The 12,550-nt window shown below is 43.7% G+C and overlaps 1 protein-coding gene across 2 annotated transcripts in view; it reads left to right on the top strand.

The window, feature by feature from the left end:
- The window catches only part of esd (esterase D/formylglutathione hydrolase), a 21,122-nt gene that overhangs the window by 6,888 nt on the left and 1,684 nt on the right, over nucleotides 1–12,550 (top strand). For both annotated transcript variants that reach the window (XM_034885207.1, XM_034885206.1), the window contains exons 3-7: nucleotides 1,973–2,061; nucleotides 2,280–2,378; nucleotides 2,737–2,861; nucleotides 9,185–9,304; nucleotides 9,975–10,073. In XM_034885207.1, coding sequence (XP_034741098.1) covers nucleotides 1,973–2,061; nucleotides 2,280–2,378; nucleotides 2,737–2,861; nucleotides 9,185–9,304; nucleotides 9,975–10,073 — 532 coding nt within the window. The remainder of the gene's footprint in view (nucleotides 1–1,972; nucleotides 2,062–2,279; nucleotides 2,379–2,736; nucleotides 2,862–9,184; nucleotides 9,305–9,974; nucleotides 10,074–12,550) is intronic.

Genomic DNA, 12,550 nt, shown 5'->3' with positions numbered 1-12,550 from the left:
TTAGAAATTAAGTGTTAACGAGCAGTTGGACAGGTGTACCTAATAAAGTGGCCGGTGAGTGTGTGTGTGTATATATATATATATATACACACACACACACACACACACACACACACACACACACACTCACTCAAAGCATTATTAGGTACACCTGTTCAATTTCTCATTAATGCAATTTTCTAATCAACCAATCACATGGCAGTTGCTTCAATGCATTTAGGGGTGTGGTCCTGGTCAAGACAAATTCCTGAAAACCAAACTGAATGTCAGAATGGGAAAGAAAGGTGATTTAAGCAATTTTGAGCGTGGCATGGTTGTTGTTGCCATACGGGCCTGAGTATTTCACAATCTACTCAGTTACTGGGATTTTCACGCACAACCATTTCTAGGGTTTACAAAGAATGGTGTAAAAAGTTCTGTGGGCAAAAATACCTTGTCTATGCTAGAGGTCAGAGGAGAATGGGCCGACTGATTCTAGCTGATAGAAGAGCAACTTTGACTGAAATAACCACTCGTTACAACCGAGGTATGCCGCAAAGCATTTGTGAAGCCACAACACGCACAACCTTGAGGCGGATGGGCTACAACAGCAGAAGACGCCACGGGTCTATCATCTCCATTACAAATAGGAAAAAGAATGCTACAATTTGCAAGAGCTCACCAAAATTGGACAGGTGAAGACTGGAAAAATGTTGCCTGGTCTGATGAGTCTCGATTTCTGTTGAGACATTCAGATGGTAGAGTCAGAATTGGCGTAAACAGAATAAGAACACCATGCCTTGTTACCACTGTGCAGGCTGGTGGTGGTGGTGTAATGGTGTCGGGGATGTTTTCTTGGCACACTTTAGGCCCCTTAGTGCCAATTGGGCATCATTTTAATGCCACAGCCTACCTAAGAATTGTTTCTGACCATGTCCATCCCTTTATGGCCACCATGTACCCATCCTCTGATGGCTACTTCCAGCAGGATAATGCACACCTTTCAATGCACAATCATTTCAAATTAGTTTCCTGAACATGTCAATGATTTCACTGTACTAAAATGGCCCCCACAGTCACCAGATCTCAACCCAATAGAGCATCTTTGGGATGTGGTGGAACGGGAGCTTCGTGCCCTGGATGTGTATCCCACAAATCTCGATCAACTGCAAGATGCTATCCTATCAATATAGGCCATAACAGCCAAAACATTTCTAAAGGTTGAATCAATGCCACGTAGAATTAAGGCAGTTCTGAAGGCGAAAGGGGGTCAAACGCAGTATTAGTATTAGGTTCCTAATAATCCTTAAGGTGAGTGTATAAATGTAAATGTGCTGTATTTATATAGCGCTTTTCCAGTCTTAACAACTGCTCAAAGCGCTTTTACATCTACAGGAAACATTCACCATTCACACACTGTGGCTGGCTGGGGCTGCCGTACAAGGTGCCACCTGCTTATCAGATACAGTAAACATTCACACCCATCCACACTCCGATGTGCAGCACTGGAGGCAACTCGGGGTTCAGTGTCTTGCCCAAGAAAACTTCGACAATGACTGCAGGGGCGGGGATCGAACCACCAACCTTCCAATTGGCAGGCAACCGCTCTACCACTGAGCTTTTTAATTTTATATTCATATCTGCATTTATTTCAAACATCAAAGTGTCTTGTGTGCCTGTGTGTCCTGTGTGTCCTGCCTGTCTGTGTCTGTCTGTCTGTGTCCTGTGTGCTTGTCTGTCCTGTGTGCCTCTGTGTTCTATCTTTCTGTGTCCTCTGTGTCCTGTGTGTACTGTGTCCTGTGTGTCCTGCCTGTCTCTGTCTTGTATGTCTGTGTTCTGTGTGTCTCTGTGTCCTGTCTCCTCTGTGTACTGTGCATCAATGCTTCATTTCCTGCGTTGTGGTGAATTTTAGTTAGATACTTTTTTTTTTTTTTTCTGGGCAGTTTATGACTCTGGTATGGGTGTATGTGTATGTTGTGTTTACTCTGTGCAGCACTGAGCTCAAGTGTAAGATGAAGTTTGCCGTCTACCTACCTCCCAAGGCCGAGACCAACAAATGTCCCGTCATGTACTGGCTCTCAGGTGAGAAATGAATTTATTTACAGAAAGTCTATTTCCAAGAGGTTTAGTGACCGTAAGAACATTTAGAGAATCACCAGACTTCTGTTACCTTCTGATGAAAAATTACATTTTATCTTTGACAGCAATACAAGCAAGAGCATTTAATAATCTTAAAATAAGATTATAAGAAAACAGAATAAGGTGTGTGTCTGTCTGTCTGTCTGTCCTTCTGTCTGCAGGTCTGACGTGCACGGAGCAGAACTTCATCACCAAAGCTGGTAGTCAAATTGCAGCTGCAGAACACGGCATCATCATCGTCGCTCCGGATACCAGCCCACGTATGAAAAGACACACACACATACACAAAAACAAACTCAATAACACACACGTGCAGACAACCACACAGACACTCAGACACACACAAGTACACAGACACACACACACAAAAACACACGCAGACACACACACACAGACAAATACAGACACTCAGACACACACACACACACACACACACACACAAACGCTACAGATAAGAAGCTGTCTGATCACCTCCAGATGTTTTTAATTTTCAGACTTTAAGTCTTTGACTGACCCTGACATTAAACTAAAGATTTTCACTTGCAAAACATCCTAAGTAGAGCTTGGCAGATTTGGCATTTTCCCATTGACACTGGAACGTTTCCCGTCCTACACCAGGCGGCTGTAACATTGAAGGGGAGGACGAGAACTGGGATTTTGGCACCGGAGCTGGTTTCTACGTCGACGCCACGCAGGACCCCTGGAAAAGCAACTACCGAATGTACTCCTACATCACTGACGAGGTGCGTTGGATTCACATCACCTGCTCACCCCCAAAAAACTCACCTGTTAATTTAATTTATTCATTTATTTGACAGGGACAGTGTACATTAATTAACATTGCTGTAAATGCACCAGAATTAGCCAAAAGGCTATTTTTCATCCGTTGTACCTGGACGGATCTTAAAATTGTCTACATAAAAAAAGAAGAAGATTACAGTCAACAATACAAATATAAAAAGTAGTAAAACAGATTCACAAAACTCTTCAAATCCCGTTGATACTAAAGATTTCCATTTTTATTGTACTTTTTGTAATTTAATTGTGTTCTTTTTGATTGAAAGCTTTCTATAAATAAATTAGAGCTGGGCAGCGATTCAAATTTTTTATCTCATAATTTCCCTGATTAATCGCAAAATGAAATAATTAATTAAATATATTCTGCCATATGAACCAAAGAGCCGTAAAACAAATTCTGCAAAAAACTTGCCAGCATTTAGTTTATAAATTAGCAGTTAAATAAAATATTTAGTGTATATCTCAACTTAAACAATGTATTCATCATGTCCAGAGATGAATTCCAACTGGTTGGAACGTGTTGCTTAGCGACTCCTTCTTATGCACACGGTGTTCTGTTGTTGCTCTAACTCTGCAGCCCTTGCTGGGCTGGGTTTAGAGTGCCCCACAACTTTTCTGCACTTCGCAAGGACACTGTTAAGCAGAGACAATGAGGGACACTGTCCAACGCGCTGTTAAGCAGAGGCACTGAGGGACACTGTCCAACGCGCTGGAAAGCAGACACACTGTGACAGAACGCTGGAGACCGTGCGCAAAGCAGGGGACATGATTTTGACACATATTTTGCACTCAGAATATAATGTTTTACCTTCGGGGAAACGCCTTCGAGCTTGCAGATGGAAAAGTAATCGCTATGGGCTGTCCTTCGTTCCAACTTCCATAGCGCTCCTAAATAAACAATCGGCTCAGAACATAATAGCTTGAAGCACTTACGGCACTTTATTTAGTTATTTTTAATCATGGTCTAATTAGCTTAGTTATCTGATCTTATGCGATTTTGTTTTATAGTATTGTGGCGGTTGTATTTTGTTTCTGTCATATTGTTTTCTTTTAGATGTGCTCTAGTGCAATTTATACAGAATTATCTGTTTTTATTAACTTGGTAATCAATTGACAGGGGAGGGTCATTGATACTTGTGCATTGTCTGCAATGTAGGGTGGATTGTATGTTGTATATGTGTGTAAAGTCTCTGTGTTTAATGATGATTACAGCATAATGTAGTACTGATGCCCAAGACAAATTTCCCTCAGGGGACAATAAAGTTATCTTGATCTTGATCTTGATGATCAGAAGGCTCACAGCAGCGATCAGATTTCGTATCTATTCGTACTATCTGGGCTAACTGCGATAACTTTATTTGACCCATTCCGCTGCTGTGCAACTTCAATAAAGGGTCCTGCGCGCACATGTTGTAGCGTGGTTGCTTTTGCAGTCGTCTCCTATTCATACAACTCGTGTATTTTTCTTGTGATAGTGCGTCTTAAGGGAATCTCATACCTGCCGTCTCGTTGCGATTCTCAGACCGATGTCCTCTAATGGGCCTGCAGTCTGTAGCTGTCCACGTTGCTATGGCATTTGTTAACGTCTCTTGCCTATGTTTGTCTCCACTTGCCCACATGTAGTCTGCCGAAGCCTCGCGCCACTGTGTGCTATGTTGAATGATTTGCTGGTATCAACTGTCAAGGTGATATTTCCGACTGGAAGTACTCCGGTGATAAGACAATTCAACTTTGCAGTATTTACAAAGCCTGTGAGCAACAATCTTTTACAATAATAAAGAAATAATAAAAACTGCGTTAACGCGCAATAAGAAAATTGTCGGCGTTAATGAGTTAATGAGTTAACACGATAATAACGCGTTAACTTGCCCAGCCCTAAAATAAACGTGTTATTATAAATGTATTATTAATTCAATTCAATTCAATTTTATTTATAGTATCAATTCATAACAAGAGTTATCTCAAGACACTATACAGATAGACCACACTCCAGAATTTACAAGGACCCAACAGTTCTAGTAGTTTCCTCCAGAGCAAGCAACAGTGCGACATTTTTCATATATTATCATTCAGAGGTCTTAAAAAGTTCCCAAAAGAAGATATTCCTCGCCCCAGATTGATCAGCCAGAGTTGCAGATACACTTTAATGTGTATATCTTTATAATTGAGCATTAAATTCAAGTCTCTGCAGGCCCCAAAGGGAGGAATAATCTCTTGGTTACCGACAGATATGATATGATTTGGCTAAAATGCCATATTGCTCACAGGAATCCGGATATGGAATTGAGAGAAACAAATCTGATCATTCTCGGCGGGTTTTTCTTATATTTTGTTTTTGTCAACAATCTTTCAAGTAGGGGCGGGAAAAAGTGATAAACCCTCCTGTTGTCTTTGGGTAAAATTCACCCCTTTCCTAAAAGTTTCTAAATTAGAAATTTGGGTTTCTTTCAAAATAATTGTCCAAAAAAGTAATGTGGATGGTTCCAACAACGCTCCTCACAAGTGAAATAATAAGTTTACTACCTTAACTGAATTTTGAGTTTTTTGTCAATTTTATAGCATTTGGAGAAAAATATTGGTAAAAGAACTTTAAAAATGTCAATAAAAGTGACCAAAAATGTGAACAAATGTCAAATGAAGTTACAAAAATGTAAATAAGTGACAAATGTAAAAAAATAAAAGCTTTAAAAACTTTGGGAAAAAACCCACAAAAATTTCAAAAGGCTCAGAGAAAGTGGACAAATCTTGAAAAAGTGACAAAAACATTGGGGGAAAGACACAAAATGGTTGAAAAAGGCGACCATAATGTTTATTAAAGGGTTTTCATTTGAACTCACTCAATGTTGCTCAAAGTGTGACAGGTAAAGACGTACTGTGCTGCTAGACTGGCAAACAGTGCCAGAGAGGCTGTTCTCCCAGCAGGATCGCCATATCGGTAATGTCGCTTATTTGGTCAAATGTCGGGTGCTTGTGTCTGAATTTGGGGAAATATTTAGTCCGGACCAGCTGCAGGTGGGTGCATTCTGTCAGGAAGTGCAGCTCTGTCTCGTGTCTACCAACACCATGTCGGAACAAACCCCACGGTTACCAGAAGTCTCCTGGTTGCTAGGTACTAGTTCGCACCGAAGTATAAAACAAACCTGAAGCTTGAAGAAACCCTAAATGTTAGAGGAAAACCCCCACGGACCTGAAGGGGAGAGAGCTGTTTACTTCTCCGTGTCCTGTGTGCGAGTGAGCGGAGCGGTACACAGCAACAGAAGGAATCTATCTGTGTAGGGAGGGGCGCTGGGACTAGCCAATCACAGAATATTATAGGGGAGGGGCGCTGGGACTAGCCTATCACAGAATAGTGTGAGGGAGAGGCGCTGTGACTAGCACTGTGACTAGCTGTCACTGAACGGAGACACAGTCAATGGAGAATTTCATTGAATCCGAGTACAGATATTGACTCTCATTACTCATATAATACTTGTACTCGGCAAAAGTGCTTTATCCGTACCGGATAATCGTTTCAGCCGATTACTCGGCTCATCCCTAGTAATTTGGCTGTGGTCAGACAGAGGGTCAGTGGTTTGACTGTGAATGCACTGAGAGAGGAAGGGTCTATATCTGTCACCATGTAGTCCACGGTGCTGCTGCCGAGATGCGAGCAGAACGTGTTTCTACCTGAAGAGTCTCCTCGGAGCCGACCGTTGACGATGTACAGACCCAGGCTTTGACAGAGCTGTAGTAACTCTCTGCCGTTCTTGTTGACCTGGAAATCCCAGTTGTAACCAGGGAGGTTAGTTTTGTTCTTTGGATAATTGTGTCCAAATACATGAATGTTTCCTAGTTCTGAGTTGTAGCCAGGGAGGGAGCCAGTACAAGCGTTCAGGTCCCCACAGATCAGCACACTTCCCTGGGCCTGGAAGCTCCAGATCTGCCCATGGAGGTGGGGGAAGATATCCTCATCATAGTACGGGGAGTCACTAGGGGGGATGTATACAGCACACAGGAGTATGTCTGTTGGAGGGTAAGTGATTTCTTGTTTGATTTTGAGCCAAATGTGTGAGCGTCCATGTTTTATAGGAGTGATGTATATTGAGAATTCTTCTTTGTACCAGATAATAATGCCTCTTGAGTCCCAGTAACAGTAGGGAGTTTGACTGATGGCAAGATGATTTCTCTGTAGTTTGGGGGGCAGTGAGTGACAGAGCCGGCTCTACACCAGGTCTCTTGGAAGATGATGATGTCTGTGTCTTTGGTGTTGTCTTTGAATTCAGGGGTTTCACGTTTAAATCCAAACAATGCAGAGTTAAGGCCCTGAATGTTTCACATGGAGACAGTAAATGGCTTAATTGTTAGCAAATACAAATATGAACAGTTTTAAAAAGAGATAAACTTACAGTAATACAGTTATTAAGTGAGACTAAAGTAGTAGAGTTATAGGGTTACAGTATGTGAGAGGCCAAAACTAATTATGAGTAATTAGGATGTCAGAGATGTACTCTTCATTTTGAAGTAATGATTCATAAAAAGGCTAATTAATTCTGTACTGGAAGAAAAAAGTAAATAGAAATTAATTACTTAAAATAAAATAAAAAAATAAAATGAATCTCTAATAATAGCCTTATAATTTAAATCTGAACTGGATAGTCGGTCAACTACTTAAAACAACAACAACAAAAATTAAAAGGTGGATACTTGTTAACGTTTCAGAATTGTTATGAAAACACACTTATCTTCTAAAATTAAGAATAGAGTTTAATATGCCATAGAGTCTGAGCAGGTTTCTGATCTCCCCCAGGTCTGCAGGGCTGCCACCACTGGTTGAGGCCAGTGTCTCAGCGTTAGCTCCTCTGCCTCGGGAGCTGAGCGTGGTGTTGGGCAGGGCCAGCAGGGGGGGGTCCAGGCTGAGGCCTGGGGAGTATGGGCGGGTCAGATCTCTCTTGGACTGGTGCTGCTGTGGTCCTGGGGTGGCTACCTTGTGCATAAGAAGGTGGGGGGTTGTGGAGGTTGAGGGGGGTGATGGGGGCTGGGTCTGTGGGGTGGTGAAAGCTGCAGACCGGCTGCGTGGAAGCAGGCATTAGTACCTGTGTGGATTATGATATGGCTAGGCTGACCCAGGATGGGCTCAGTGAGTAGCTAGAGAGCGTTGTCAGTTCTGGGGCATTGGATTTTGGTGACTTTTTGTTGTGGGAAAAGCTGGGCCTCGTTCACAATTTCCCATTGGAATCATTGAGGATGACGATACCAGCGTCAATCACTTTCTTTGGCTCTCCAGATGTTTTCTTAGTAGTGGCCTCTCTATGTGGGTCGTTGGTGGAGGGGGGGGGGCATTACTTCAGGTTGTTGTGATCTTCTGATCTTAGTTAGGGTGGAGGTGGATGGCTGGGGTTCAGGTTGAGGGGGGCTGTTGATGTGCTTGTGATGGAGGGTTGTGGTTGGTGTTGGCAGGCTCTCACACTGTGGAGCTGCTCCTTGAGGCTGAGGATGGTTTTCTCCATTGGGTTCAGCTCCTGTCTCACAGCAGTGAGCTCTGTCCTCAGGGCCTGTCTGTCCTGCTGTAGCTCTTGGACCTCTCCTCTTAGCTCCTGTATGGAGGCCTTCAGCTCAGTCCTCACCTGGCTGAGCTGGTCCCATAGCTGCTGTGTGGATTCAGCTAATGTCTGATTTGACAGCAGTAGCTCCTTCAGTTCCACCAGTACTACCTCTTGCAGAGACAGACTGTCTCTCATCTGGGACACTCTGGTTTCCAGCTGACTGCTGTGCCCTGAATGGTCTCCTAATGGCTGATCCTCTTATAGCTGTTCTCCTGGTGTCTGTGCTGTGGGGTTGGTGGTGCTCTTCTCCTCACTGCTGGTCTTCTCTCTTCTCTGTTTCTCCATCTCTGCCAGAGCTTTGAGGGTGTTAAAGTCCTCTTGGACAGAGCTGAGACTGGCCTCATTGCCCTGGAACATGATGGTCCCATTGTGGTAGATGTTGACAGTGAGGGGTGGGATGTCTTTGTCTGCGTCTTCGGTGACTATCTGTCTCCCACTGCAGATGCCCCTCTTCTTGTGATTGTCATAGTGAGCACAGATAGCTTTATGCCACACTTCAGTGTTGTCTGTTCTTCTAGCAGTTTCCTCTTATTTCCTCTTTGTTTTTAGAAACTTTAGTAAGTTTATCTCATTTTAAAACTATTTATTTATTTCTGTAGGAGCTTCAATAAATCATGTTCTCTCTCTCTCTCTCTCTCCCCCCTCCACCCTCTGTCTCTCTGTCTCTCTCTTTCTCTCTCTCTCAGCTCCCTAAACTAATCAACGCTAACTTCCCCACCGACCCAGCCAGGATGTCCATCAGCGGTCACTCGATGGGCGGACACGGGGCGCTCATCTGTGCCCTGAAGAACCCTGGAAAGTACAAGGTACTGCACATGTCTTAACGACTCCTCAAAGCTCTGTAACATAGTACAGGTCATTACTTAAAATTCCTCATGGGGGTGACAGAAACTACACACTGTAGCTTTAAACTGTCATTAGTCATGTAATATGTTTTCGTACGATATCAAATGGATTGTTCTTATATGTAAATGGACTGTTCTGAGAGAAGAGGAGGGGACCAGGACTGATCCCTGAGGGACCCCAGCTTTGAGTATGAATGGACTGTTCTTATATGTAAATGGACTATTCTAAGAGAAGAGGAGAGGACCCCGGACTGATCCCTGAGGGATCCCAGTTTTGAGTGTAAATGGACTGTTCTTATATAGCTTTTCTAGTCTTAGCGCCTACTCAAAGCAAGGGCCCACCTGCTCATCAGATACACATTCACACAAATCTACACTCCGATGGGGCAACTCGGGGTTCAGTGTCATGCCCAAGGACACTTTGACATGGGACTGCAGGGCCAGGGATCGAACCACCAACCTTCCGATTTTCATGCAACAACTATCACTGAGCCACAGCCGCCCCACAAGTTCACTGTACTGATCTTGAAGAGGGAAAAACACCATTGTAAAAGAAACACCAACAACATAAAGCAAAATATATTAGTATTAGTACTCTGATGCTGATGTGTGCTGGTGGTGTCTCCTGCAGGCGGTGTCTGCGTTCGCTCCCATCTGTAACCCGGTGCAGTGTCCCTGGGGTCAGAAGGCTTTCTCCGGGTACCTGGGCTCCGACAGGGCCACCTGGGAGGTAAGCGCTCCGCAGACTAAACATTATTGTACAGTTAGTCCGCATCCACATGCATTGCACTTCCAGGACTGCTCTGGTGCTGCAGGAATTCAGCTGGATGTTACCTTCTTCAATCTCTGTGTTGGCGTTCTAACCTGCGGTTGATTTCTGAGGACTATGGTTAACTGCTCCTCAGATCTCTGCAGGGTACACACACACAGACAGCTAGCTAGACTTTCTGGCCTTTTTGTTGCTTTTCTGCCGCCTTTTTGTCGCCTTTTCTGCCGCCTTTTTGTCGCCTTTCGCTGCGTTTCGTTGCCTTTACGGACGTCTGTCCCCGTCCTCTGTGTCTGTGTTGGCACTCTAACGTGCGGCTGATTTCTGAGGACTAAGGTTATCTGGTCCTCAGATCTCTGCAGGGTAAATCAAGACAGCTAGCTAGACTATCTGTCAATTCACGGAAATTCAACCAGTCACCGCGACTTTGGTGCGACCCGCAATTTTGACCAATCACAGCAACTTTTCTGCAAGTTTGACCAATAACTGGTATCCCTGTAACTTCAACCAATCTCAGCAGTCCCCCAGCCAGACTCTGTATCAGTATGTGACTCTGAGCCAATGACAAGGCAGGAGTGAGAACGGGTTGATGTCGCACGGACTTCGCCAAATTAATTTCCTTGTTTCTTAATTCACTCTGATGTCTTTGAAAGCGGCCGCGGTTTCAATCCTGTCTCTGCAGCGCTGGTGCTGCTGAGTTTCTTAAGTCTTTCCGCTGAGTCTCGTGCAACTTCATTTCAACAAAATACAAAAAACATTACAAGTTTTATCGCAATTTTTTACAACAATCTCAAGAAAGGCAGCGAAACCCTGGTGGGACTGGAAATCCTGGAGATAGATAGATAGATAGATAGATAGATAGATAGATATGTGGATGGATGGATGGACAGATGGATAGATAGATGGGTGGATAGATAGGTGGATACAGTGGTGTGAAAAAGTGTTTGTCCCCTTCCTCATTTCCTGTTCCTTTGCATGTTTGTCACACTTAAGTGTTTCGGAACATCAAACCAATTTAAACAATAGTCAAGGACAACACAAGTAAACACAAAATGCAATTTGTAAATGAAGGTGTTTATTGTTAAAGGTGAAAAAAAATCCTAACCATCATGGCCCTGTGTGAAGAAGTGATGGCCCCCCTTGTTAAAACATACTATAACTGTGGTTGTCCACACCTGAGTTCAATTTCTCTAGCCACACCCAGGCCTGATTATTGCCACACCTGTTCACAATCAAGGCATCACTTAAATAGGAGCTGCTCGACACAGTAAGGTCCACCAGAAGATCCTCAAAAGCTACACATCATGCCGAGACCCAAAGAAATTCAGGAACAATTGAGAAAGAAAGTAATTGAGATCTATCAGTCTGGAAAGGGTTATAAAGCCATTTCCAAAGCTTTGGGAATCCAGCGAACCACAGTGAGAGCCATTATCCACAAATGGTGAAGACATGGAACAGTGGGGAACCTTCCCAGGAGTGGCCGGCCGCCCAAAATTACCCCAAGAGCGCAGCGACGACTCAACCAAGAGGTCACAAAAGACCCCAAAACAACGTCCAAAGAACTGCAGGCCTCACTTGCCTCAGCTAAGGTCAGCGTTCATGCCTCCACCATCAGGAAAAGACTGGGCAAAAATGGCCTGCATCGCAGAGTTCCAAGGAGAAAACCACTAATGAGAAAAAAGAACATCAAAGCTCGTCTCAATTTCTCCACAACACATCTTGATGATCCCCAAGACTTTTGGGACAACATTCTGTGGACCGATGAGACAAAAGTGGTACTCTTTGGAAGGTGTGTGTCCAAGTATATCTGGCGTAGAAGGAACACTACATTTCAATAAAAGAACATTATACCAACAGTAAAATATGGTGGTGGTAGTGTGATGGTCTGGGGCTGTTTTGCTGCTTCAGGACCTGGAAGACTTGCCGTGATAAAAGGAACTATGAATTCTGCTAATTCTGCTATCTACCAAGAGATCCTGAAGGAGAATGTCCGACCATCTGTTTGTACTCAAGCTAAAACGAACTTGGGTTCTGCAGCAGGACAATGATCCTAAACACACCAGCAAGACCACCACCGAATGGCTGAAGAAAAACAAAATGAAGACTTTGGAGTGGCCTAGCCAAAGTCCTGACCTGAATCCTATTGAGATGTTGTGGTATGACCTTAAAAAGGCCGTTCATGCTCGAAAACCCTCTAATGTAACAGAACTAGGACAATTCTGCAAAGATGAGTGGGCCAAAATTCCTCCAGGACGCTGTAAAAGCCTCATTGCACGTTATCGCAAATGCTTAGTTGCAGTTGTTGCTGCTAAGGGTGGCTAAGATAGGTGGTTGGTTAGGTAGGTAGGTGGGTGGGTAGGTAGGTAGGTACAGTGGGTACGGAAAGTATTCAGACCCCTTTAAATTTTTCACTCTTTGTTTCATTGCAGCCTTTTTCCAAA

This window comes from Etheostoma cragini, chromosome 11 (genome assembly GCF_013103735.1).
Source record: "Etheostoma cragini isolate CJK2018 chromosome 11, CSU_Ecrag_1.0, whole genome shotgun sequence".
Classification (NCBI taxonomy): domain Eukaryota; kingdom Metazoa; phylum Chordata; class Actinopteri; order Perciformes; family Percidae; genus Etheostoma; species Etheostoma cragini.
The sequence above is the reverse complement of the archived record's forward strand: the minus strand, read 5'-3'. Positions and strand labels throughout refer to the sequence as shown.